The 25,830-nt window shown below is 40.9% G+C and overlaps 1 protein-coding gene across 8 annotated transcripts in view; it reads left to right on the forward strand.

Moving 5' to 3' along the window:
• Nucleotides 1-25,830, forward strand: part of YEATS2 (YEATS domain containing 2) — a 112,099-nt gene that overhangs the window by 28,729 nt on the left and 57,540 nt on the right. For 6 of the 8 annotated variants that reach the window (XR_009209399.1, XM_032171729.2, XM_032171731.2 and 3 more), the window contains exons 7-11: nt 1,167-1,328; nt 9,142-9,253; nt 18,067-18,111; nt 22,112-22,292; nt 24,154-24,396. Coding sequence is in view for 7 of the 8 variants with exons in the window: in XM_032171729.2 (XP_032027620.1) it covers nt 1,167-1,328; nt 9,142-9,253; nt 18,067-18,111; nt 22,112-22,292; nt 24,154-24,396 (743 nt within the window). In the remaining variant the exon portion in view is untranslated. The remainder of the gene's footprint in view (nt 1-1,166; nt 1,329-9,141; nt 9,254-18,066; nt 18,112-22,111; nt 22,293-24,153; nt 24,397-25,830) is intronic. The other 2 variants (XM_058426799.1, XM_032171730.2) reach the window with 1 other exon arrangement.

A 25,830-nucleotide genomic window follows, 5' to 3' on the forward strand; every position in this document is an offset into this window, starting at 1 on the left:
ATAGGCTGGAAGAGTAAAGGGCCAAGATTGGTCAAGAACACTCTTCAAGAGCTAGGCTAGGCAACTTGGCCCCCCCATATCACTAAGGATTAGCACTAGGCATAGATGAGCATATAGAAGGCCTGACCATATTTTCTACATGAATCTAAGAAGAGGGCCTCCTACTGAAATAAAGACAGGGCCCATGAAGGGGAGCGCTAAAGATGCTAGTTTTACCATGATCAGGGCTTAAGGGAAATGGCACGTTTTGGCTTTCATAGGGCAGGAAACTAGGTGCAGTCTTCTTGGCAACCATGAGAGTCACCAGAAAGGCCCAGAGCTCTAGCACCCTGAAACCTGAATGAAATCACCCCGAAGGCTAGAGGTTCCCTAACCTAGGAATAAAAATATGCCAGTTTATTTCCACCTTCTGTATTTATCTGACAGGAAAAACAAGTTTGCCCCTTTTTTTAATTGCACACCGAATAAGTAGAACGACACAAACTTTTAACAGAATGTCCCTTAAACCCAATTCATGTTTTATTTATTTTATTATTTTGTTTTAGTTCATTAATTTTATTTTAATTTTTTGAGGTAGGGTCTTGCTCTGTCACCCAGACTCAAGTGCAGTGATGTGATTGTAGCTCACTACAGCCTCGAACTCCTGGGCTCAGGCAGTCCTCCCACCTCATCAGCCTCCCAGCAAGCTGGGACTATAGGTGTGGGCCACCATGCCCAGCTGAGTTTAAAATTTTAGGTGAGAGGATTGTAGTTGTAGTTGTAGTTCACTCTTTGAGATTACTGTCTCACTGAGCAGGCATTGTCTTCTTCTATCCAATTGTTAGCTGATTTTGCTCCCCTCTGGAAATAGCTAAACATGGTGTTGGGGTCTTGCTATGTTGCCCAGGCTGATCTCTTAACTTCTGACCTCAAGCAATCCTCCCGTTTCAGCCTCCTGAAGTGCTGGCATTACAGTGTGAGCCAGCCACTGCATCCAGCCCTAACTATGTTTTAGAAAGAAAGGAAAAACAAAATGATTAACTTGCAAAGACTCATTTTGCTTGTTTAGGTGATATAGTTGTTAAATATTGCAGGAATTTTAACCTTGTTTTTAAGTAGGACTTAATTATTTTGTTAGGTTTTTGAAGGACAAAAATAATTCAGATTTCTTTTTTCTTCTTCTCTAGGTATATACCTCCGGATAAGAGGGAAGAAAATGACCAGTCAACTCATAAGTGGATGGTATATGTCCGAGGGTCCCGTAGAGAACCCAGCATTAATCATTTTGTCAAGAAGGTTTGGTTCTTCCTTCATCCCAGCTATAAACCAAATGACCTTGTGGAAGTTAGGTAAGCATGCTTGAGGTATTTAACCTAAATTGAAATACAGATTTATTTTTGAAATGGAAGAAAAGTGATTTAACTTCAAGCATTTCCTGGAAATGCAATAGTAATTGAGAATTGGCTGTTAGTCAAAATGTAGTTGGAGGCCGGATGGGGTGGCTCACGCCTATAATCCCAGCACTTTGGGAGCCTGAGGCGGGCGGATCATGAGGTCAGGAGATTGGGACCATCCTGGCTAATATGGTGAAATCCGGTCTCCACTAAAAATACAAAAAATTAGCTGGGCGTGGTGGCAGGTGCCTGTAGTCCCAGCCACTAGGGAGGCTGAGGCAGGAGAATGGTGTGAACCCGGGAGGCGGAGCTTGCAGTGAGCCGAGATCCGTGCCACTGCACTCCAGCCTGGGCGACAGAGCAAGACTCTGTCTCAAAAAAAAAAAAAAAATGTAGTTCACTCTCTCAGATTACTGTCTCACTGAGCAGGCATTGTCTTCTATCCAATTGTTACCACACTAATTATATTAGCTGGTTTTGCTCCGCTCTGGAAACAGCTAAACTTGTTTATATAGATACAGATGCATATGAAAATGTTACTTCTTTTTATGAATACCAGAATGTAACAGAATTAAATATAGTATTCTAACATTGTAGACTAATTAATGTTGAAAGTTTCCCGTGATCTCACTCTCTTAGAAGTAACCCCCAATCATATTTCTTCTGTACATATTTGAAACAACATATAGTTGTTTCTTATGATTATTTCACCAAGATGGAATGATTATATATTGTTGTGAAATTTGCTTGTATCATTTAGGTATGTTCTTTACATTTTTTTTTTTTTTTTTTTTGAGACGGAGTTTCACTCTTGTCGTGCAGGCTAGAGCGCAATGGTGTGCTCTCGGCTTACTGCAACCTCTGCGTCTTAGGTTCAAGCAATTCTTCTGCCTCAGCCTCCCGAGTAGCTGGGATTACAGGTGCCCGCCACTACGCCCGGCTAATTTTTTTTGTATTTTTAGTAGAAACGGGGTTTCACCATGTTGGCCAGGCTGGTCTCGAACTCCTGACCTCAGGTGATCTGCCCGCCTTGGCCACCCAAAGTGCTGGGATTACAGGTGTGAGATTACACCTGGCCTTATTCTTTACATCTTTATATGATGTTACACATGTACATATTAATTGTTTTTTTTTTTTTTTTGGAGACACAGCCTGTCTTCCAGGCTGGAGTGCAGTGGCACAATCTTGGCTCACTGCAACCTCCACCTCCCAGATTCAAGCAATTCTCATGCTTCAGCCTCCCAAGTAGCTGTGATTACAGGTGCACGCCACCACGCCCAGCTAATTTTTGTATATTTTGTAGAGATGGGGTTTCGCCATGTTGGCCAGGCTGGTCTTGAACTCTTGAGCTCAAGCACCCTGCCCGCCTTGGCCTCCCAAAGGGCTGAGATTATAGGCGTGAGCCACCATATGGATTCTATAAATGCACTGTGGAAGTGGTTGTTGGTTATTATCAGTGAAACCTCTATTCTCTGCTCTGTTCAGAGCCTTTCTTCACCCCTGACTCTTAAACAAAACATGGCTGCCTCCGGAGAACTCTGCTGCTGCTTTAACCCTTTCAAGCGATGGTGGCTGTTTTTTTTTTTCTCCCACACACCACTGGGCCTGAGGGTGGGGTGGATGTCTTCCTTGATCACATTTATGGCTTCCAGACCACCTTTCCCTGCCAAGGGTGACTAGGGAAATTAGTAGATAATTGCAACAGAGGACGAGCAGCAGCCTCAAAGGAGTTGAGGCTTTTTGGAAAAGGGGGAAAGGTTTCAACACCTGGTTTACTAATTTTCTCTTTACCGTAACTCTTGCTGTCATTCTTAAGAACTTTGCATACATACAGACAATTCATCCAAAACCCTGGTCTCTTGGTTCTTTGATTTCTTCGCTTTGATGCTTAGGTTATTGTAGTGATATATCATAGACTCTAAGCTGAGTAAGGAGAGAAGATACGTATATAAGAGCAGGGATGGCTGGTGAAAAGTTTTGTGGGCAAGAAATAGAAGTCTCCGTGAAGTCAGAGAATAGTTGGATTAGGGTGAAACTGGAAAGATAAGGGTTGGTGGTCAGAAAGTGGAATAGGCTGGGCGCGGTGGTTCAGGCCTGTAATTCCAGCAGTTTGGGAGGCTGAGGTGGGCAGATCACGAGGTCAGGAGATCAAGACTATCCTGGCCAACATGGTGAAACCCGTCTCTACTAAAAATACAAAAATTAGCTGGGCATGGTAGCACGTGCCTGTAATCCCAGCTACTCAGGAGGCTGAGGCAGGAGAATTGCTTGAACCAGGGAGTCAAAGGTTGCAGTGAGCCAAGATCGTGCCACTGCACTCCAGCCTAGGGGGCAGAGCGAGACTCCGTCTCAAAAAAAAAAAAAAAAAAAAAGAAAGCGGAATATTTGGAAATAAGATTTTTGTAGATAGGTACAGTATGTTTTTCTTCTTATGTATTATATTTTTATTGATGATAGAAATCTAATATACCCAAAAGGATGGGTTTAAAAACTAATTACATAAAATACTTAAAAATGCAGTACAAGTGCCTATTTTATTTCTCTGTTCTCATACCATAAATGAGAATTTGTAAAACACATTATTTCTTTTAAATTGCGAAGACTATCCTGCAGTAATTTATGAGATTTATTTGCTAAGAAGTCTTTACTAATCTGCGGGCAGAGGTATGGCAAGTCACTTATCAAGATGTATTGTAACAGGGAGAAAATCCAAAGAAAGGATTGTGCTGCAGCTCCTTGTCCAGTTTCTCTTTCATCCCGGACATCTGGAGTGTTTTCTGCTAATAGTAAATGAACTTTATTTCATTACGTGTATGAGGTTTGACGTCATCAAAATAGGCTGTGTCTTGTTTTCAGCCTGATCTGTGCCACTCTGACAGTGTTGCAAAGATTGTCTGTTGTGCCACGCCTGAGCGGTTAGCTGTTCACAGCCTGGCGGCACACACCTTTACCACATACCTTTTCCCATAGCAAATCAAACTTTGTTAACAACAATGTTAGGATTTGTAAATAGTATTTTAAAAGAGATTATCGCTTACATGCTTCTGGTTTTTAAAACTCCTGGAGAAATCATATGCTGTGATCGACCATAGCTCTGTGTTTTTTTTAATAGCAGGTAATGTGTATAAGTCTATTACTACACTTACTCATTTACATGTATGTCTCACCAGGTTTAGAGCTTCTCGATGTTTAGGACCTTATCTTGTCTTAATATCCCCAGGGTCGGCTGGGCATGGTGGCTCATGGCTGTAATCCCAGCACTTTGGGAGGCTGAGGCAGGTGGATCATGAGATCAGGAGTTTGAGACCAGCCTTGCCAACGTGGTGAAATCTTGTCTCTACTAAAAATATATAAAAAATTTTAGCCAGACCTGGTGGCGTGTGCCTATAGTCCCAGCTACTCGAGAGGCTGAGGCAGGAGAGTTGCTTGAACCCGGGAGGCAGAGGTTGCAGTGAGCCAAGATCGTGCCACTGCACTCCTGCCTAGGTGACAGAGCAAGACTCTGTCTCTTAATAAATAAATATCCCTAGGGTCTAGCATAGTTCCTAGCATGTAGTAAATGCTCATTTTATGTTTTTTAAAATTTTGTTAATTTTTTTATTTTTATTTTATTTTTTTTTTTGAGATGGAGTCTCGCTCTGTTGCCCAGACTGGAGTGCAGTGGCGCAGTCTTGGCTCACTGCAAGCTCCGCCTCCCGGGTTCACGCTGTTCACCTGCCTCAGCCTCCTGAGTATCTGGGACTACAGGCGCACGCCACCACGCCTGGCTAATGTTTTTGTATTTTTAGTAGAGTTGGGGTTTCACTTATTAGCCAGGATGGTCTCGATCTCCTGACCTCGTGATCTGCCCACCTCGGCCTCCCAAAGTGCTGGGATTACAGGTGTGAGCCACTGCACCTGGCTAATTTTATTTTTTTAGAGACAGAGTCTTGCTCTGGCACCCAGGTGGGAGAACAGTGCCATAATTATAGCTCACTGCAGCCTCAAATTCCTGGGCTCAAACTGTCCTCCCACTTCAGCCTTCTGAGTAGCGAGGACTATAGGCATGTGCCACCTATGTCCAGCTAATTTTTTTACCCAGGCTGGTCTCAAATTGCTGGTCTCAAGCAGTCCTCCCGCCGTGGCTTCCCAAAGTGCTGGGATTACAGGCGTGAGCCATGTACCCAGCCTCATTTCATGTTCGATACTGAGTGAATTATTGAATTCATGAAATGGGCCATTCCATTTGGAGGTGGCTGGTTTTGTTTGGCAGTTTTTAATTATATTGAGCAGAGATCTAACTTCTAAACAGTAAGCTTTTCATATGCTTTGTGTACCACTCAGAATCATCATAATCCCTTTTCCTTGTACAGTTGTTTAGATATTTGAAAGCAGTTATTGGGTCTCATCCATATTTGTTTCAGTTGTCACTCGTGTGACTTTGTTTTATATTCCTTTGCCATTCAGGTTATAGTCTTTGGTATACTCCAGTTTATCTATATTCCTTTTAAAATAACCTTTTTAGAACTGAACCTAAAACTCCAGATATGGTGTAACCAATATAAAGTAGGTGAGGACTATTAACATATGTCCTAGGTTTAATTACAACTCTTACGTTCTTTGCAGGACTGTTAAGATGTTTGTTGTGTTAGGTATCTAAAGTAATTTAACGAATAAGGGGGGATTTTTGCAGATGCCTTGAAACTTGAGGTTAACTTATTTCTGGATCAAAGCACAAATGTTTTTCTTACACACCCTGAATCTCTTCATCACAGCACATTACCTGACAAAGAGGTGGGTGGATTCTGCTCTTGTTGAAGCACTTTTTTTCCATGTTTGTTCAGTTGTCAGGATGACCCTTAGCCAACTTCCTAAAAGCTGTGATTGTAAACTTTGCTTTTTTTTAGGCACAAGATAGTGACTATAGGTACAAGATAGTCACTAGATATGTGCTAGGCTCAGGACTTGATACAGGGATTGTGAAGATGAGCACGGGGCCCTGCCTTTGGGAAACCATCTGGAGTGTTCCTGCCCTTGGTGTGTGTGAAACTGGAGCGGGCCAGCTCCCCAGAGGAATCCTAGTGAGCCTCTTCCAAACCTTCATATCTGTTTTATTTCACTCAATTGTAGGAACTCTCTAGAGCAGCACTGTCCAATAGAAATATACTGTGAGCCACATCTGTAATTTGAAATTTTCAAGTAGCCACATTAGAGAAGTAAGTACCCAGAAGAAGTGATGTAGGCATTCCATGCCCTGCGCAGTCAGACAATGCCCAGCCAGTCATATTATTGTGTGTACTGGGGAGAGTGGTCTGGGAAGTGAGGTCTGTCACCTTGGGGACATGGACTAGCACACAGTGGCTAAAGCATGGCCCTGGAGCCTATTGCTTGAGTTTGAATTCTGGTTCTACTGCTTATTTGCTGTGTGACCTTGGCAAGTTAGTTATTCAGCCTCACTGTGTCTCAGAGGGGATATTTCATAGTGTGGTTATAAGGATTAGGTAAGTTAATAGTTCTAAAGGGCTTAGAACACTGATTGGGTCATAGCCAGTGAAACATAGGAACGCAGTGTTTGCTGCTACTGCTGTTGTGGGGAGCAGAGATGTTCATTCCGAAAAGACTTGAGGGAATGCTTTGGTTCTTTTAAAGGGCTTTCATGTGGAGGAAGAATTTACTCTTTGTGATTCCAAATGGCATATCTAGAATTAACATGCAGGAGGTAGAAGAAGTCATTTTGTAATAGAGCTGTTCAGAAATGTAACAGAGGGTCTCATGAAGTGGTGAGTTCAGGGTCACTCGGAGTGATGCTAAAAGAATGATTGGCCATATGAATAAATTAGTCGAGCAAGGAGCTGTACTCCATTCTGTGTTTCTAATAAAGCCATTTTTGTTTAATCCCCATAGTCTTATGGTTTTTCCCTCTTGGCGTCAATGATTTATTTCACCTTCTGTGAGGAATCTAGAAATATTGAAGTTTGTTCGGGTGAGGCAGTCCTTTATTGTGTGAAGTAATGTCTTTTGAAGTATACCGTTTCCATAAATAATGTTGTTGTAGGTCTTAGATTCTTTTTTTGCTTCTAAAAATATGGTTATGGAGGAATTTCCTGTTAAAAAGCATTGTTCATTTTTCCTGACTTTGTGCTGTTTGTCTGTCTTCTCTGGCAGCAGTCTTTCCTGTCTATTCACTAAAGGTTAGGCCATGTACATAAATTGAGAAACATACCTAATTTATCATATTCATTGTGAGAGAAGTTCAGCATTCAGTGTGATTGAGGCATATTGCAAATGAGTTTAGGCTTACCATTTAGCTTTACTGGAATTTAAATGACCAAACTTCACATCAGTAGAATTTCCATTAATTGACTCAAGTCCACCATGCCTCTAGGCTCCACTGTATCTCTGGCTGTGGGTCCCATTTCAGACTGTCTTAAGTCTACCTTTTCCTTTTACCCCAAGCGTGAATCTATACCAATGTCACAGCTGCTTCTCTTAGCTCCTGTGCAACTGAGTTCTTCCATCCAGGGCACTCTAGTTTTCTTTGCTTTCTTTTCTCTTTGGTTTATAAGGTATTTATTAATTTCTCTGCTTTCTAGGCTCCCCTCATAACTCAGGGATTTTTCCTGTCCTGGGCTCCGTTGTTAGCTGCTGGCTCTGTGCTCGTTAATTCACATCTGTTACACTCTTCTCAGGTTATGTTCTTGAACTCTGCACTCACTCAATTCAGTTTTCCAAAAACATTGTCTGTTGAGTTTCTTTCTCCTTGTCATTTTCTTTTCTTTCTTTTTTCTTTTGAGATGGAGTCTTGCTGTGTCTCAGGCTGGAGTGCAGTGGTGTGATCTCAGCTTACTGCTGCCTCCGCCCCCCGGATTCAAGCAAAAGTGCTGGGATTACAGGCATGAGCCACCATGCCCAGCCTCCTTGTAATTTTGATATCTTCTCTTATTACTAATTCTAAACTAGTATTCATAACAAATGTTTTCATTTTAAAAGCATTCTCTCTTCCCTGTGCACTTAAACCATATTGTTTTGAGTACTTAATGATATCTCAATTAAATTTCTAAATTTTTTTATTATGGAAAATTTCAAACATTTATGGTAGTAAAGAATATAATGAACCCTCATGTGTCCATCACCAGTTATTAACAATTTGCTCTTCTTTTCCATCAATTCCCGGCCCCCCTTTTTTTTCTTCACAAATTACATTGTGCTGAGAATTCTCCAGTCCAGTTAGCATGCACACACATTCCTTTCTGCTCACTAAAATCAGTTGTAGTCACTATTCAGGGAAGGTCATATTGTGAACATACAATCTTTAAGTCTTCTTAGCAGAGAGTTTCAAATAAATTGCCAGTCTCAGTTGAGCATGTTCATGATTCATTTTGTTTCTGCCTCAGTGGAGGAATAAATACAAGAGTTTAGGGTAGGGAACATATACCTCATGGCCTGTATCTGTCAAATGCCAATTAAAAATCCTGGCTCTCTAGTGACATTCATCAGATCACCTTAGTTCCCTTATCTGTGAAAATGACATTGGATTATATGGTCTAAGTTTACTCTAGCTCTTAGCATTCAGTAATTGAAAGTTTATAATAGAGGTTTGAGTTGAATTTTTTCTTTTATAATTTAGCATTTTAGCGAAATTCAGCATGTTGATTTCGTTTTAAATGAGGAAACCTAAATGATTCTCAGAAGACAGTGAACTTCTGATTTATCCATTATCAGGAAACTTTTCCTGTGTAAGATGAGAGAGTGAACATGGATGAACGTGTTAATATCTGCTTTTCCATAGAGAGCCTCCTTTTCACCTGACCAGAAGAGGCTGGGGTGAGTTTCCCGTCAGAGTTCAAGTTCACTTTAAGGACAGCCAGAACAAGCGGATAGATATCATACATAATCTGAAGGTATTGTAACAAAACGTCGCTCCCTAGTTGTGAAGTCTTTTTTTACCAGCTACAGTTGATCCTTGAACAACATGGCGGTTAAGGGCCCCCTCGCATTAAAAAATTCACATACAACTTTCGACTCCCCCAAAACTTAACTATTAATAGCCTACTGTTGACTGCAAGCCTTACTAATAAACAGTCAATTAACACGTATTTTGTATCTTATATATATTATGGACTATATTCTTATAATAAAGTAAGCTAGAGAAAACTGTTATTAAGAAAATCATAAGGAATAGAAAATATATTTACTATTCATTAAGTGGAAGTGGATCATCTTAAAGGTCTTTATCCTCGCCATCTTCACACTGAGTAGGCTGAGGAAGAGGAGGGGTTGGTCTTTCTGCCTCGGGTGGCAGAGGTGGAAGAAAATCCATGTATAAGCGGATCTGTGCAGTTCAAACCCATGTTCAAGGGTCAGCTGTATTCAAAGTGGGAGTGTTAGGTCTTCTGCAAGAAGTGGCTAAGAATAGTGGGGGGAGGAGATAGTATTTCTGTGTATGTTTATGCTTACTGCTACAACATTACTTTGTCCTCTGATGCAACCATCAGAGAGAGAGAATCACTTTACGGGACAATGTATATCCTTTAAAAAGGTGAACAAAGTGGTCAGATAATCAGAATACATGAATCTTTGATCAGACCTCACCATCAATGTGTTTCTTGGGGCTAAGTTACTGAAATCTTTTTTAAATCTATTTACTTTTCTATAAAGTGGGGCAAATAATAATGTTTTTCTGTAAAGACAGAAGTGAACCTGTTTTGGAAACGATAAAGTACTATACAAGATTATAATACTTTTGTATTAAAAGAAATCCTTTAATGATAAATGTAGCCATGTGGTTTATGGTGCAGCCATTGTAAATTATATCTTATGAAGTGTTGACTATCCACGGGGAGACCTGCCCTTATAGGAAGTGAAACACAGAGTACAGGCGTACTTTGTTTCACTGCACTTTGCTTATTGCGCTCAGTAGATACTTGATTTTTTAAAAATTGAAGATTTGTGGCAACCCTGTGTCACACAACTCTGTGAGTACCATTTTTCCAACATCGTGCTCATTTGTGTCTCTCTGTCACATTTGGTAATTCCTGAAATATTTCAAACTTTTTTATTATTAAATCTGTTTTGATGATCCTGTGATCAGTGGTCTTTGATGTTACTATTATTTTGGGGCACAACAAACCATGATCATATAGGAGGATGAATGTAATTGATGAGTGTTGTGTGGATTCTGACTGCTCCAGCAACCAGTCGTTCCCCACCTCATTCCCTCTTTTGGGGGCTTCCTATCCTCTGAGAATAACAATATTGAAATTAGGCCAATTAATAACCTTCTAATGGTTTCCAAGTTGAAGTAGAAGGAAGAGTCACACATCTGTCACTTTAAATTAAAAGCTAGAAAGGATTAAGCTTAGTGAAAAAAGTATGTTGAAAGCCAAGATAGGCTAAAAGTGAGGCCTCTGTGCCAAACAGCCAAGTTGTGAATGCAAAGGAAAAGTTCTTAAAGGAAATTGAAAGTGCTACTCCAGTGAACACACAAATGATAAGAAAGCAAAACAGCCTTCTTCCTGATTTGGAGAAAGTCTCAGTGATCTGTATAGAAGATCATACCAGCCATAGCATTCCCTTAAGCCAAATGCTAATCTAGGGCAAGGGCCTAGCTCTTCAATTCTGTGAAGACTGAGAGGGGTGAGGAAACTTCAGAGGAAAAGTTTGAAGCTAGCAGATGTTGGTTCGTGAGGTTTAAGGAAAGATGCCATCTCCATAACATACAAGTGCAAGGTGAAGCAGCAAGTGCTGATTGAGAAGCTGCAGCAAGTTATCCAGAAGATCCAGCTAAGATCATTGATGAAGGTGGCTACACCAAACAACAGATTTTCACCGTAGGTGACACAGGCTTCTGTTGGAAAAAGATGCCATCTAGGACTTTCATAGCTAGAGAGGAGAAGTCAATGCCTGGCTTCAGAGCATAGGTTTGACTGTCTTGTTAGGGGCTGGTGACTTTATTTATTTTTATTTTTTGAGACAGAGTCTTGCTCTGTGACCCACGCTGAAGTATAGTGGCGTGATCTTGGCTCACTGCAACCTTTGCCTCCTGGGTTCAGGCAATCCTCCCACCTCAGCCTCCCAAGTAGCTGGGATTACAGGCGCCTGCCACCATGCCCGGATAATTTTTGTATTTTTAGTAGAAATAGGGTTTCATCATGTTGTCTTGGCTGGTCTCAAACTCTTGAACTCAAGTGATCCACCCGCCTCAGCCTTCCAAAGTGCTGGGATTACAGGCATGAGCCACTGTGCCTGGCCACAGCTGGTAACTTTAAATTGAAACCAGCACTTATTTACCATCCAGTAAATCCTAGGGCCCTTAATAATGATGCTAAATCTACTCTGCCTGTGCTTTATAAATGGAACAAAAAAGCCTGGGTGACAACACATCTGTTTATAGCATGGTTTACTGAAAATTTTAAGCCCACTGTTGAGACCAACTGCTCAGAGAAAAGGATTCCTTTCAGAATATTATTGCTCATTGAGAATTCACCTAGTCACTTAAGAGCTCTGATGGAGGCCAGGCACGGTGGCTTACGCCTGTAATCCCAGCACTTTGGGAGGCCGAGGCGAGTGGATCACTTGAGGCCAAGAGTTTGAGACCGGCCTGGCCAACATGGCAAAACCCCGTCTCTAATAAAAATACAAAAAGTAGCTGGGCGTGGTGGGTCATACCTGTAGTCCCAGCTACAAGGGGGGCTGAGGCAGGAGAATCGCTTGAACCCAGGAGGCGAAGGTTGCAGTGAGCCGAGATCACGCCACTGCACTCCAGCCTGGTGACAGAGCGAGACTCCATCTCAAAAAAAAAAAAAAAAAAAAAGAGCTTCGATGGAGATGTACAAGGAGATTAATGTTGTATTCATGCCTGCTAACACAATATCCATTCTGCACCCATGAGATCAAGGAGTAATTTCAACATTCAAGTCTTATTGTTTTAAGAAATATATTTTGTGGCCAGGCACAGTGGCTGATGCCTATAATCTCAGCCCTTTGGGAGGCCACGGAGGAAGGATTGTGTGAGCCCAGGAGTTTGAGACCAGTCTGGGCAACATAATAAGACCTCATCTCTACAAAAAAAAAAAAAAAAAATTAGGTGGACATGGTGGCACTTGCCTGTAGACCCAGCTACTTGGGAGGCTGAGGTAGGAGGATCAGCTTCATGGTCCCAGGAGGTTGAGACTGCTGTGAGCCATGATCAAGCCACTGACCTCCAGCTTGGGTGAGAGAGCAAGCCCCATCTCAAAAAATAGATATAAAAAGGAAAAGAAAAAAATATGTTTTATAAGGCTATAGATGCCATAAATAGTGATTTCTCAGATGGATTTGGTCAAAGTAAATTGAAAACCTTCTGGAAGGGACTAACCATTCTAGATGCCATTGAGAACATTTGTGATTCATGAGAGGAGGTCAAAGTAGCAACATTAATAGGAGTTTGGAAGAAGTTGATTCCAACCTTCGTGGATGACTTAGGTTCAAGACTTCAGCAGAGGAATTAGCTGCAGGTATGGTGGAAATAGCAAGAGTACAAGAATTAGAAGTAGAGCCTGATGATGTGACTGAATTGCTGCAATTTTATGATTAAACTTTAATGCATGAGGATTTGCTTCTTATGGATAAGCAAAGTAAGTGGCTTCTTGAGATGGAATCCACTCCTGGTGATGATGCTGTGAACACTGTTGAAATTGACAACAAAGGATTTAGAATATTACGTAAACTTACTTAATAAAGCAGCTACAGGGTTTGAGAAGATTGACTCCAATTTTGAAAGAACTTCTCTTGTGGATAAAACACTGTCAAACAGCATTGCATTCTACAGAGAAATCTTTCATAAAAGGAAGTCGGTCGAGGCAGCAAAATTCATTGTTGTCTTGTTTTAAGAAATTGCCATAGCCACCCAAACCTTCAGCAAACAGCCGTCAGCATCAAGGCATGACCCTCCACCAGCAAAGAGATTACAGTTCACTTAAGGCTCAAGGTGATCATTAGCACTTTTTAGCAAGAAAGTATTTTTAAATTAAGGTATGTACATTATTTTGTTAAACATAATGCTGTTACATACTTAATAGATGACAGCATAGTATAAACATAATTTTTATAAGCACTGGGAAACAGATTCATTGTGACTTGCTTTATTGTAGTATTCACTTTATTGCAGTAGTCTAGAATTGAATCTGCAATTATCTCTGAGGTATGTTTGTATAAAACTGTATGTACATGAAGTCAACCACAATCTTTGAAAGGTAGAAAAAAAAACAAAAGAAATATACCAAAATGTTGGAGCAACTGAAATAATGACATTGGGAACTATTTCTCATGCCCTGTTTTTGGTTGGTTTTCTCAAATATTTTTGCAATTTTATATAAATAAACGTTTCTTTTTTATTTTTTTGAGACAGAGTCTCACTGTTGGCCAGGCTAGAGTGCAGTGGCATGATCACGGGTCACTGCATCCTTGACCTCCCCCAGCTCAGGTGATCCTCTTATCTCAGCCTCCCAGGTAGCTGGGACCACAAGCGCATGCCACTACACTCAGTTAATTTTTTTATTTTTTGTAGAGATGGAGTTTTTTTCACTGTGTTGCCCAGGCTGGTATCAAACTCCTGGGCTAAAACAATCTACCCTCCTCAGCCTCCCAAAGTGCTGGCATTAGAGGTGTGAACCACCTTGTCCGGCCCATATTTAATTTTTATAGTGGAAAGACCATTTCTTAGTGTTCCCTTAGACCCTTTTTATAGTATTATAGTTTCATGTACACTTTCTCTACGTGTGACATAATCCTGATACTGTACATCTCCAAAGCACCCTTACTTTGTGATTTATCACATTGTTCCCACTAATGGCTCTGAAAACTGGGCTAACTGAAGCTGAGTATATCTGTAGAATTCCTTTTTCATTCCCTTTCTTCTACAAATGCGCCTCTTTCAAGCTTAAGGCATGCTGAAATTTCCCTTCCATTGTTGTTAGGTGGGACTGCTTAACTTGAGGCTTAAGTTCTTTTCCAAAGATTAGCGTGAGACTGGATTGCCTTATGACCTCAGAGAAGCACTGAAACCAAATAGAAGGGCACACAGCCATTTTATTAAGGGGCAGAGTACCGTCCTGTTACTTAGAGGAAAGTCTTAAAATAGTTTTTTTGTTTTTTTTTTTTGAGACGGAATCTCAGTCTGTTGCCCAGGCTGGAGGGCAGTGGTGCAATCATGACTCACTGCAACCTCCGTCTCCCAGGTTCAAGCGATTCTTCTGCCTCAGCCTCCCAATTAGCTGAGATTACAGGTGCCCGCCACCAGGCATGGCTAATTTTTTTTGTATTTTTAGTAGAGACGGGGTTTCATCATGTTGGCTAGGCTGGTCTCAAACTCCTGATCTCAGGTGATCCACCCACCTGGGCCTCCAAAAGTGCTGGGATTACAGGCGTGAGCCACTGCGCCCGGCCAGTTTTACTTTCTTTTAATCTTATTTTTAACACAGCACATACTACCTTATGTTGCACTGGGCTCAGACCTAGTCTCTCAACAAAAGGAATTCTTCATGTACTTTTCACATCTTATATTGTACATATCACTTAGAGCTCTTGGTGGAAGATTATTGGAGACAGTGTTTTAAAATGACAATAAAATGTTTCTTACTAGTTTTCTGGAAAACATCATTTTATTGTTTTGCTGTGTATTGGCCTTGAGACCCTAAACACCTGTGTTGTAGCCTTGTGATCCTTATTTGTACTGTAGTATTATTTTTCCTGTCATTTTTTAGTTAACTCTTGGAGCCTTTTTCTTCCCTCTTCTAAATATTTGTTCAGTTGCAGGCCATTATTCTTTCTTCATAATCTCTTTTATATTCTGTCCTCCGCCCTTCCCACTATTCTTTTTTTTTTTTTTTTTTTTAGTTTTGAGACAGAGTCTCAGTCTGTCACCCAGGCTGGAGTGCAGTGGCGCAATTTCGGCTCACTGCAACCTCTACCTTCTGGGCTTAAGCGATTCTCCTGCCTCAGCCTCCCAAGTAGCTGGGACTACAGGTGCACACCACCATGCCCAGCTAATTTTTGTCTTCTTAATAAGAGAGAGGGTTTCACCATGTTGGTCAGGCTGGTCTCCTGGCCTCCAGTGATCCATCTGCCTTGGCCTCCCAAAGTCCTGGGATTACAGGCGTGAGCCACCGTGCCCTGGCCCCTGCCCACTATTCCTAGGCTATTATTCTGCTGTCTCCTGATAGGCTTTAAAAAATCCATCTCCTTTCTTCATAGGGCATCCTACACAACAGTATCTGATTGGTCTGCTTAAAACCGCAGAACCTTTCTGCTATCCCTTTCAGAAAACTTGATTGAATTCCTGTTAAAGTGTGAATGCCCCCGCCTGCTCTCGGGGCTCATTTTGACTTGATTTACTTCCCTGAGATTGTCTCGCACAAATCCCCTGATGAACATTCTGCTCTAGCCATGGCATCTATTCGTGTCACAGAAATGCCTTGGGCCATCTTTCCTTGGGTCTTTTTTAATGCTCTTCCCCTCCTCAGATGCTTGTCTGAATTCTTTGCATTCTTCAAGTTCCTATGTAGCTTTTCCTGGCTGTTAAAGCCTGAAGTGATCTTTGTATTCTGTGCAGTAAATAATGATGTGTATTGATTCTGCAAATACTACATTAAATATTAAATACTCTAAGTATTAGAGTTACATAAAATTTAAAGTTTCTAGAATGTGTGAAATTACTATATCCTGCATTTCTGACAGATAGTCATTTACTGTGTCCTTACCCATCACCCTAGAGCACAGCACTTCCCAAGCCAACACATTGATCCATTTGGTAATACCTTGACCCCATTTGTCCTTTTGTCCTAGTGTTTCTTTTTTCTGTCTTTTGTTTGTTTGTTTGTTTGTTTGTTTTTTGAGACAGGATCTCGCTTTGTCGCCCATGCTGGAGTGCGGTGGTGCAAACACGGTTCACTGCAGTCTCAACTTCCTGGATTCAAGCAATCCTTCCGCATCATCCTCCTGAGTAGTTGGGACCATAGGCATGCACCACCATGCCTGGCTAATTGTTTAATTATTTTTTGTAGAGTGAGGTCTTGCCATGTTGCCCAGGCTGGTTTTTTTGTTTGTTCATTTGTTTGTTTTTTTTTGTAGATAGGATCTCCCTTTTTCACTCAGGCTGGTGTGCAGTGGGGCGATCATGGCTCGTTGCAACCTCAACCTCCTGGGCTCAAGAGATCCTCCTGCCTCAGCCTCCTGAGTAGCTGAGACTACGGGAACATGCCACCACACCTGGCTAATTTTTGTATTTTTTGTAGAGACAGGCTTTCACCATGTTGTCCAGGCTGGTATTAAACTCCTGGACTCAAGCAGTCAGCCCGCCTTAGTCTCCCAAAGTTCTGGGACTACAGAAGTGAGCCACTGAGCCTGGCCTCAGGCTGTTGATTTTTGAAATAATACAGAATAAGGCTTTGTTTTATAAGAACGCTAAAAATGTTTGATGATAGCCTTCATGTCTCCTGAAATCATTTCTACTCCAGGCAAAACCTGTTCCTGTTACATTTCTTGTATGCTTTGTTTTCCAATTCTTCTTCTTGTTTTGATACTAGTTCCGTCCTATCCAATGTCCCTCTTAAAATTTGGTCCCAACAATGAAACATACACCTGTGCGGATTACAGAGCGACTATTATTTCTATGCTCTGGAGACTATGAAAATGGATGTAACCTAAAATTGCCTTTGTGTTGTTGTTTTGTTTTTTAGCAGTCATACTGTTGGCTAAGGTTTAAATATTAAAACTCCAGATTTCTTCCATGGAACCACTATTAATCCACCCTGTATTGCTTTTTATCTTGTGAGCACTAAATCTCATAACTGACTGAGTTGTCCTGTCTGTGTTGGCTGCTAAGAAACTCAGCCAGATGTGACACCTACCTCTCATAAGCCTTTAAAACCTTGTATTTACTAACCTACCCTGGCTTCATTTTTTCCCTCTCTTTTTTTTTCTACCCAATTTAATACTTTTCCCTGTTTATCTTATTGTATGTTTATATTGTTATCACAAGTTCTTTTTTTAGTGGTGGAATATAAATTTACAAATAAGAACTTAACATTTTTCTGTGTAATTGTGAACTCTTGTTTATATTATTAACATTCCCTCAGTTTGTATTCCTCTCTCAAAAAACAAATCATGATGCCAGTATATTTGAAGTCATTAGCATTGCCTCTACTGCCTATATTTTCATTCTTTTTTTTTTTAAGTGCTTAGTAAATATACTCCGAGTATATAATTGTGTCCAAGAATGTATGCATTTAAAATATGTATAGCTTGTCATTTAAAATATCTGTACACAGTCTTTGTAAACCTCATCTATGTGGCTGCATGATATTTCAGAGATTGATGGTCCATGGTTTTCTTACACATTCCTTTATTCTGGATTTTTATATTGTTTTTAGTTTGGTTATAGATAATGCTGCAGTAAACATCTTTTTGTGTAAAACTTCCTGCATTGTTACATTGTCCTTAGAACAGGTTTTTTAAAATGTATAATTTATATTAAAAATATAGTAACTGTATGTCTGAGGTTTATATTGATTTTACTCAATTTTTTATTGAAGTGATGAATTTATATTTTACATTATGAAAAAGTAGATCCTATGGTATGAAGACTTGCAAAAGAGCTGTAGGTAAGATTGTATCCTATGATAATATGTAAGTAAGTGCAGTGAAATTTAACACTCTCCCTTTTGTCTTTCCATAGCTGGATAGAACTTATACTGGCTTGCAGACTCTTGGAGCAGAGACGGTAGGTTTTTTTCCTACAGTATTATCTGGGAATGAGTAGGATGAAAATTGATCTTCATTTTTTGTTTGTTTTGAGATGGTGTCTTCGCTCTGTTGCCCAGGCTGGAGTGCAGTGGCATGATCTCGGCTCACTGCAACCTCTGCCTCCCAGGATCAAGTGATTCTCCTACCTCAACCTCCCGAGTAGCTGGGATTACAGGCACGCACCACCATGCCTGGCTAATTTTTATATTTTTAGTAGAGACGGGGTCTCACAGGTGTGTGCCACTGCACCTGGCCGATCTTCGTTTTTAATTAGGGAAACAATTAGTGTTAGTTTTTTTTTTTTTTTAAGTTTGTCTTTCTGTGTTAGTCCATTCTCACACTATTATAAATAACTACCGAAGACTGGATAATTTATGAAGAGGTTTAATAGACTCACAGTTCCACAGGCTTACCAGGAAACGTGTGGCTCCTCTCCCCTTCTCTCCCCTCCCCTCCTCTTCCCTTCCTCTTCTCTTCCCTTTCCCCTCCTCCCCTCCCCTTCCCCTCTTTTTTTTTGGAGAGGGAGTGATGCTCTGTTGCCCAGGCTGGAGTGCAGTGGCGTGATCTCAGCTCACTGCAACCTCCTCCTCCCGGGTTCAAGCGATTCTCCTGCCTCAGCCTCCCAAGTAGCTGTGACTACAGGCATGTGCGACCATGCCCAGCTAATTTTTGTATTCATAGTAGAGATGGGGTTTCACCATGTTGGTCAGGCTGCTCTTGAACTGCTGACTGCTCTCGAACTGCCTGACCTCAGGTGATCCACCCGTCTTGGCCTCCCAAAGTGCTGGGATTACAGGCATGAGCCACTGCACCAGGCTTTCTCCTCTTCTCTTCTCTTCTCTTCTTTTTTTCTCTTCTCTTTTTTTAATTGAGACAGGGTCTTACTCTGTCAACCAGGCTGGAATACAGTAACATCATGGCTCACTGCAACCTTGAATTCCTAGACTCCAGCCATTCTTCCACCTCAGCTTCCCAAGTAGCTAGGACTGTACACCTGCACCAGCAAGCCCAGCTAATTTTTACATTTTTTATAGAGACAGTGTCTTACTGTGTTCACAGGCTGGTCTCGAATTCTCGGCCTCAAGCAATCCTCCCACCTCAGCATCCCAAAGCACTGGGATTACAGGCATGAGCCACTGCGCCCAGCCTTGGTTCATATATTTTTTAAAAATTGTGGTTAAAAAACACGTAACACAAAATTTACCGTCTTACCCATTTTTCAGTGTACGGCCTAGTGGCGTTAAGTATATTCACATTATTGTACAGCCATGACCATAGTCCATCTTTAGAACTGTTCTCGTCTTGCAGAGCTGAAACTCTGTACCCATTAAACAATGACCGCCCACTCTTCCCGCCCCCCAGCAGTGGCAACTGCTGCTCTACTTTCTGTCTCTGTGAATTTGACTACTCTAGGGTACCTCATATAAGTGGAATCATACCATATGTGTCTCTTTGGGATTGCCTTATTTCGCTTTGCATAATGTCCTCAGATTTCATCCATGTTGTAGCATATGTCAGAATTTCCTTCCTTTTTAAAAAAATTTATTTTTATTTATTTATTTTTGAGAAAGGGTCTTGCTCTCTCTCACCCAGCCTGGAGTGCAATCATGGCTCACTGCAGCTTTGAACTCCTGGGCTCAAGTAATCTGTCCTTAGCCTGTCAGGTAGCTGGGACTACGGGCGTGTGCCATCATGACCAGCTAATTTATTTACTTACTCGTTTATTTATTTATTTATTTTTTGAGATGGAGTCTCGCTCTGTCGCCCAGGCTGGAGTGCAGTGGCTCCATCACGGCTCACTGCAAGCTCCGCCTCCTGGGTTCACGCCATTCTCCTGCCTCAGCCTCCTTAGTAGCTGGGACTACAGGCACCTGCCACCACACCCGGCTAATTTTTTTTTTGTATTTTTAGTAGAGACGGGGTTTCACCGTGTTAGCCAGGATGGTCTTGATCTCCTGACCTCGTGATCCACCCACCTCAGCCTCCCAAAATCACGTCTGGGATTACAGACGTGAGCCACTGCGCCTGGCCTACTCGCTTATTTTTTGTAGAGACAGGGTCTCACTATGTTGTCCAGGCTTGTCTTCAACTACTGGGCTCAAGCCATCCTCCTGCCTTGGCCCCCCAAACTGTTGGGATTATAGGCATGAGCCATTGTGCCCCGCCTCTCTTCCTGTTTTAGGCTGAATAATACTGCATTGTATGTATATACCACATTTTGTTTATCCGTTCACCTGCTGATGGACACTTGGCGTTGCTTCCACCTTTTGGCTGTTGTTAATAGTGCTGCTGTGAACGTAGGTGTACAGGTATCTATTCAAATCCTTGGTTTCAGTTCTTTTGGGTATATACCCAGAAATGGAATTGGCTGGATCCTATGGTAATTCTGTTTTTAGAGGAACCACTGCTATATTTTTTTTCGTGGTAGCTGCACCATTTTACGTTCCCACCAACAGTGCACACTTATTCCAGTTTCTCCACGTCTTCACCAGCATTTGTTAATTTTTATTGTATTTTAATTTGTAGTAGTTATTCTATTGTTTGTGATGTGATATCTTGTGGTTTTGATCTGTGTTTCTCTAATCATTAGTGATGTTGAGGATCCCTTCATGTGTTTGGTGACCAACTTCTTTGGAGAAATGTCTATTCAAAGACGTTCAGAAAATATCTTTGCCCATTTTTTAATTAAGTGGTTTGGTTTTTGTTGTTGCTGAGTCACAGGAGTTATTCATATATTCTGGATAGTAACCCCTTACCAGATAGATGATTTGCAAATATTTGCTTCCATTCCGTGATATATTTTTGCCTTTTTGCTCTGTTGATTGTTTCCTTTGATGCACAGAAGTTTTTAAGTTTGATGTCCCATTTGTCTATTTTTTATTTTGTTGCCTGTGCTTTTGGTGTCATGTCCAAGAAACCATTACCAAATTCATTGTCATGAAGCTTTTCCCTTATATTTTCTTCTACGAGTTTTATTGTTTTAGCTTTTATGTTTCATTCTTTGATCCTGAGTTAATTTTGTATATAGTGTAAGGTAAGGGTCCAATTGCATTCTTTGGCATATGGATATCCAGTTTTCCTAGCACGATTTGCTGAAAATACTGTCTTTTCCCCCACTGAATGGTCTTGGGACCCTTGTCAAAGATCATTTGACCATATATGTGAGGATTTATTCTATCCCATTGGTCTGTATGTCTGTCTTTATGCCAGCAGCATACTGTTTTGATTACTATAGCTTTGTAATAAATTTTGAAATCAGGAGTCTGAGACCTCCAACTTTGTTCTTCACCTTCTCCCCTTTTTTTTGTATTCATCATATAATATCAGCAATAGCCATTTAATCAGAGTTCACTAATTGAATCTTACTCTGTCTAGGGAAATCTGCTGTATTATATCAGAAGGTACTTATTGAGCACTGGTCCAGGTGCTGGGAATACAGAAATGAACACGGTAGCTTCTTCCTTCAAAGAGTCAAATTCTTAGTGGCATTGAAAATGGGGAGGGTAGACAGTAAACACAAAAGCAAATAAAATTACTTCAGTTAAAAATAAATGCTGTGAAGATAAGAGTAGCTGGGGGATAAGGAAGTAGCTTATTCTTGGGTGGTTAGGCATGGTCTCTCTGAGAAGGTGATACTTCATTGAGACCTGCTGGTGAGAAAGGCAGCCATACAAAGATTTGGAGGAATAGTGTTGTAAGGAGTAGCAACAGCAAAATCAAGAGGCCCCAATTTTGTGAATCATTTCACTGAGATTTGTATGTTAAACCAGATTAGATTTTCACTAAGGTATGTGTCTGTTAAGCCAGATTAGATTACCTTCTAGAATAAATCCTTTAGTTCTTCAGATTGAAATTGCCTTTGAACTGTGATTAGAAGTTATCTTTCACATCCCTGAGATCACATTCTTGGACAGGACTTGAGCTTTCTGTGACATTGATGATGGACTCATGAGCCTGATTGTTGCCCAATTGTCTAGGTAGTGGATGTTGAACTCCATCGCCATTCTCTCGGAGAAGACTGTATCTATCCTCAGTCCTCGGAGTCTGACATCTCTGATGCCCCTCCGTCTTTGCCTTTGACCATTCCAGCCCCAGTGAAAGCTTCTTCACCAATAAAGCAGTCACATGAGCCAGTACCCGATACCTCTGTGGAGAAAGGTAATACAGCAGTTTTCCTTGCATAGAGTTGTTCTGAGGCATTCCTTTCCCATTTGCTGCTTTCAGAAACCTATAGTATATGGAAAATAACTTTGCCATAAGTAGACATGCTGCCTCTACTGCACAGTTCTGTTGTGAAAGCCAAGTCTCCACTCTTGTCAAAAATATTTTTCCGGCCGGGCGCTGTGGTTCACACCTGTAATCCCAGCACTTTGGGAGGCCAAGGTGGCTGGATCATGAGGTCAGGAGATTAAGACCAACCTGACTAACACGGTGAAACCCCATCTCTACTAAAAATACAAAAACTTAGCTGGGCATGATGGTGGGCGCCTGTAGTCCCAGCTACTCGGGAGGCTGAGGCAGGAGAATGGCTTGAACCTGGGAGGTGGAGCTTGCAGTGAGCTGAGATGGCACCACTGCACTCCAGCCTGGGCGACGAGCGAGACTCCATCTCAAAAAAAAAAAAAAATTTCCATGAAGTTCTGCTGACATTTTATAAAATTTAAAAATCGCTAAAAAACATTAGATTTTTAAATTTATTTTATTTTATTTTATTTTGAGATGGAGTCTTGCGCTGTTGCCCAGGCTGGAGTGTAGTGGCATGATCTCGCCTCACTGCAACCTCCACCTCCTGGGTTCAAGCAATTCTCCTGCCTCAGCCTTCCTAGTAGCTAGGATTACAGGCGTCCACCACTGCACTCGGCTAATTTTTGTATTTTTAGTAGAGATGGGTTTTCACCATGTTGGCCAGGCTGGTCTCGAACTCATGACCTCAGGCGATCCACCCACCTTGGCCTCCCAAAGTGCTGGGATTACAGGCATGACCGACCACGCCTGGCCTAAAACAGATTTTTATCACTTGATAATTCCTTATAATGTATTACAGGAAGATTTTATAGTTCAGCTTCTGATTGTGCGAGCAAGAAACTTGAATATTAAATACCTGATTTTACTTAAAAAAAGATTCATCACCAACAATGTATTTTGACCATGCCATTTTTAAATTTAACAGATATATAAGTGTATAAATACATATTTAAATGTTCCCATATATAAGCATAAAAGATATAAAATTGATCTTAAATGTTTTATTTCTAAGCCTCTATTTTAATGTGATGTTAGTATTATAGTTCTTTTATAAAATCTCAACTTTATTCCTCTTTAGATTTTTATGGGCATTTAATAAGATAGGAGAGGGGCTGGGCGCGGTGGCTCATGCCTGTAATTCCCAGCCTTTTGGGAGGCTGAGACCATCGGATCACCTGAGGTCAGGAGTTCAAGACCAGCCTGGCCACCATGGCGAAACCCCTGTCTCTACTAAAAATACAAAAATTAGCCAGGCAAGGTGGTGCATACCTGTAATCCCAGCCACTCCGGAGGCTGAGGCACGAGAATCGCTTGAACCCGGGAGGTGGAGGTAGCAGTGAGCTGAGATCACACCACTGCGCTCTAGCCTGGGCGACAAGCGAAACTATGTCTCAAAAATAAATAAATAAATAAGATAGGAGGATATCATTAGATTTAGTGAATGCTTTCTTTCTAAGATTTTTTCTTCTCTAAACAGTTTTTCAGTTTATATATTAAAAAACGGAGGAACATAGGAACTTTTGTTCTTTTTATGTTATATATGGTTTATAGTTAATAATGTTTTCAAGTTCCTTTAAAAAAGCACTTTAAACATTATTCTAAGCATATATATTTTTCACCAAAAATATGAAGGGATGATTGATTGTATTTAGTTTGCTACCAGTACATGGTTTAAAATGGGTGTTGAAATAATGCATTTTTATTCTTTTTCCACAATGGTAAGGTTTTATTTCAAAGCGATTGATGACTTGCCATTTGCCTGTTTCATCTCAAGCAGGATTCCCAGCTAGCACTGAAGCTGAACGACACACTCCGTTTTATGCTTTGCCATCTTCATTGGAAAGAACACCCACCAAAATGACAACATCCCAGAAAGTTACCTTTTGTTCTCATGGCAATTCAGCTTTCCAGCCAATAGCATCAAGCTGCAAAATTGTGCCACAAAGTCAGATTCCTAATCCTGAGTCACCAGGAAAATCCTTCCAGCCCATCACCATGAGCTGCAAGATTGTGTCAGGTATGCAGATGTGTTGAAGACAGTGTATATGGAGTTGACTGGACGTTAAAATTGTTGGAACAACAAAACAAAATACTGTAGCTTTTTTTCTCTTAAGTTCTTCTAAGCAGTGTTTGTTTAACAAAAGGAAGTTTATCACTGTTGATTGGCAAAGCTGTCACAAGGCAAAAACAAAGCTCATTCATATGGAAATGAATGGAGGAGATAAATGAAACTCAAATGGTCAAATTTTTGTCTCCTAGAATCAGCACAGGTAAAATGTTTGCTAGGATATATGGCTGAAACTAAGGTGTAGGACTCGTGTTTGGGGATTATATACATGGAAACCACAGTGACTAGTAATAGAAAAAATTTAGAGGCCTTTGGCATGGAGTTAAATTTTAAGGGTTAGAATTTGTTGGGAATTGAAATGCTTTGTTCTGTCTGTAACCACACTAGAAAATTATTCATTCCTATTGTCAGTAGGTAGTTCTGAGTCGTCTTTTTCACTAAGGTTGGATTATCTTTTGCCTTGTGACAGTTTCACATTATGTTAAGTAAAATTTAGTAGGAATATATACTTTATGGTTTTGACTGTTCCACCTTAGAACAAAACATGTTTGTTAAAAGGCAATTGAAAATATCCAGGAAGTATGAGGACTTCTGTACAATACTTAAATGAAGGGGGGAAAAAGGAATGTTTGGTGTTATAAGTAGACAGCTAGGCAGAAATAGGATCCAAATCTTTGATGAGAGATAAATAGCTTCTAACTGGTAGGCAATTTTTTTTTTTTTAGACGGAGTTTCACTCTTGTCACCCAGGCTGGAGTGCAATGGCGCGATCTCGGCTCACTGCAGCCTCCACCACTCTCGGGTTCAAGCGATTCCCCTGGCTCAGCCTCCCAAGTAGCTGGGACTACAGGCACGCACCACCACTCCCGGCTAATTTTGTATTTTTAGTAGAGACAGGGTTTCACCATATTGGCTAGGCTGGTCTTGAACCCCTGACCTCAGGTGATCCACTCACCTCGGCCTCCCAAAGTGCTCAGGTTACAGGCGTGAGCCACTGTGCCCTGCCATTGGTAGGCAGTTTTACCTACCAGGTAGAAAAATTTTGGAACTTGCTACTTCAGAGGTGGAATAGGCCGAACATGTAAATTGATTTGAAGTTTAGAGAAATTCATGGATGACAAGTTTAATCAATAGAAGACAGTAGAGGATGTTTAACTGTCAATAACTTTTGAGAGTATTTTGTGGGAACACGAATCTTTCTGAGTTATGACTGTGACATAGTATTGACAGAGACTTTTGCTCTGGGTAGATGAATTTCGTATTTTCCTATTCAAAACAAGACACCAGGTTCTTAAAGCTAGCTGTTTACTTACTAATTTTCTTCCCCTTTTTTTTTTTTTTTTTTTTTTTTTTTTTGAGACAGAGTTTTGCTCTTGTTGCCCA

Source organism: Hylobates moloch, unplaced genomic scaffold, assembly GCF_009828535.3.
Source record: "Hylobates moloch isolate HMO894 unplaced genomic scaffold, HMol_V3 SCAFFOLD_13, whole genome shotgun sequence".
NCBI classification, from domain to species: domain Eukaryota; kingdom Metazoa; phylum Chordata; class Mammalia; order Primates; family Hylobatidae; genus Hylobates; species Hylobates moloch.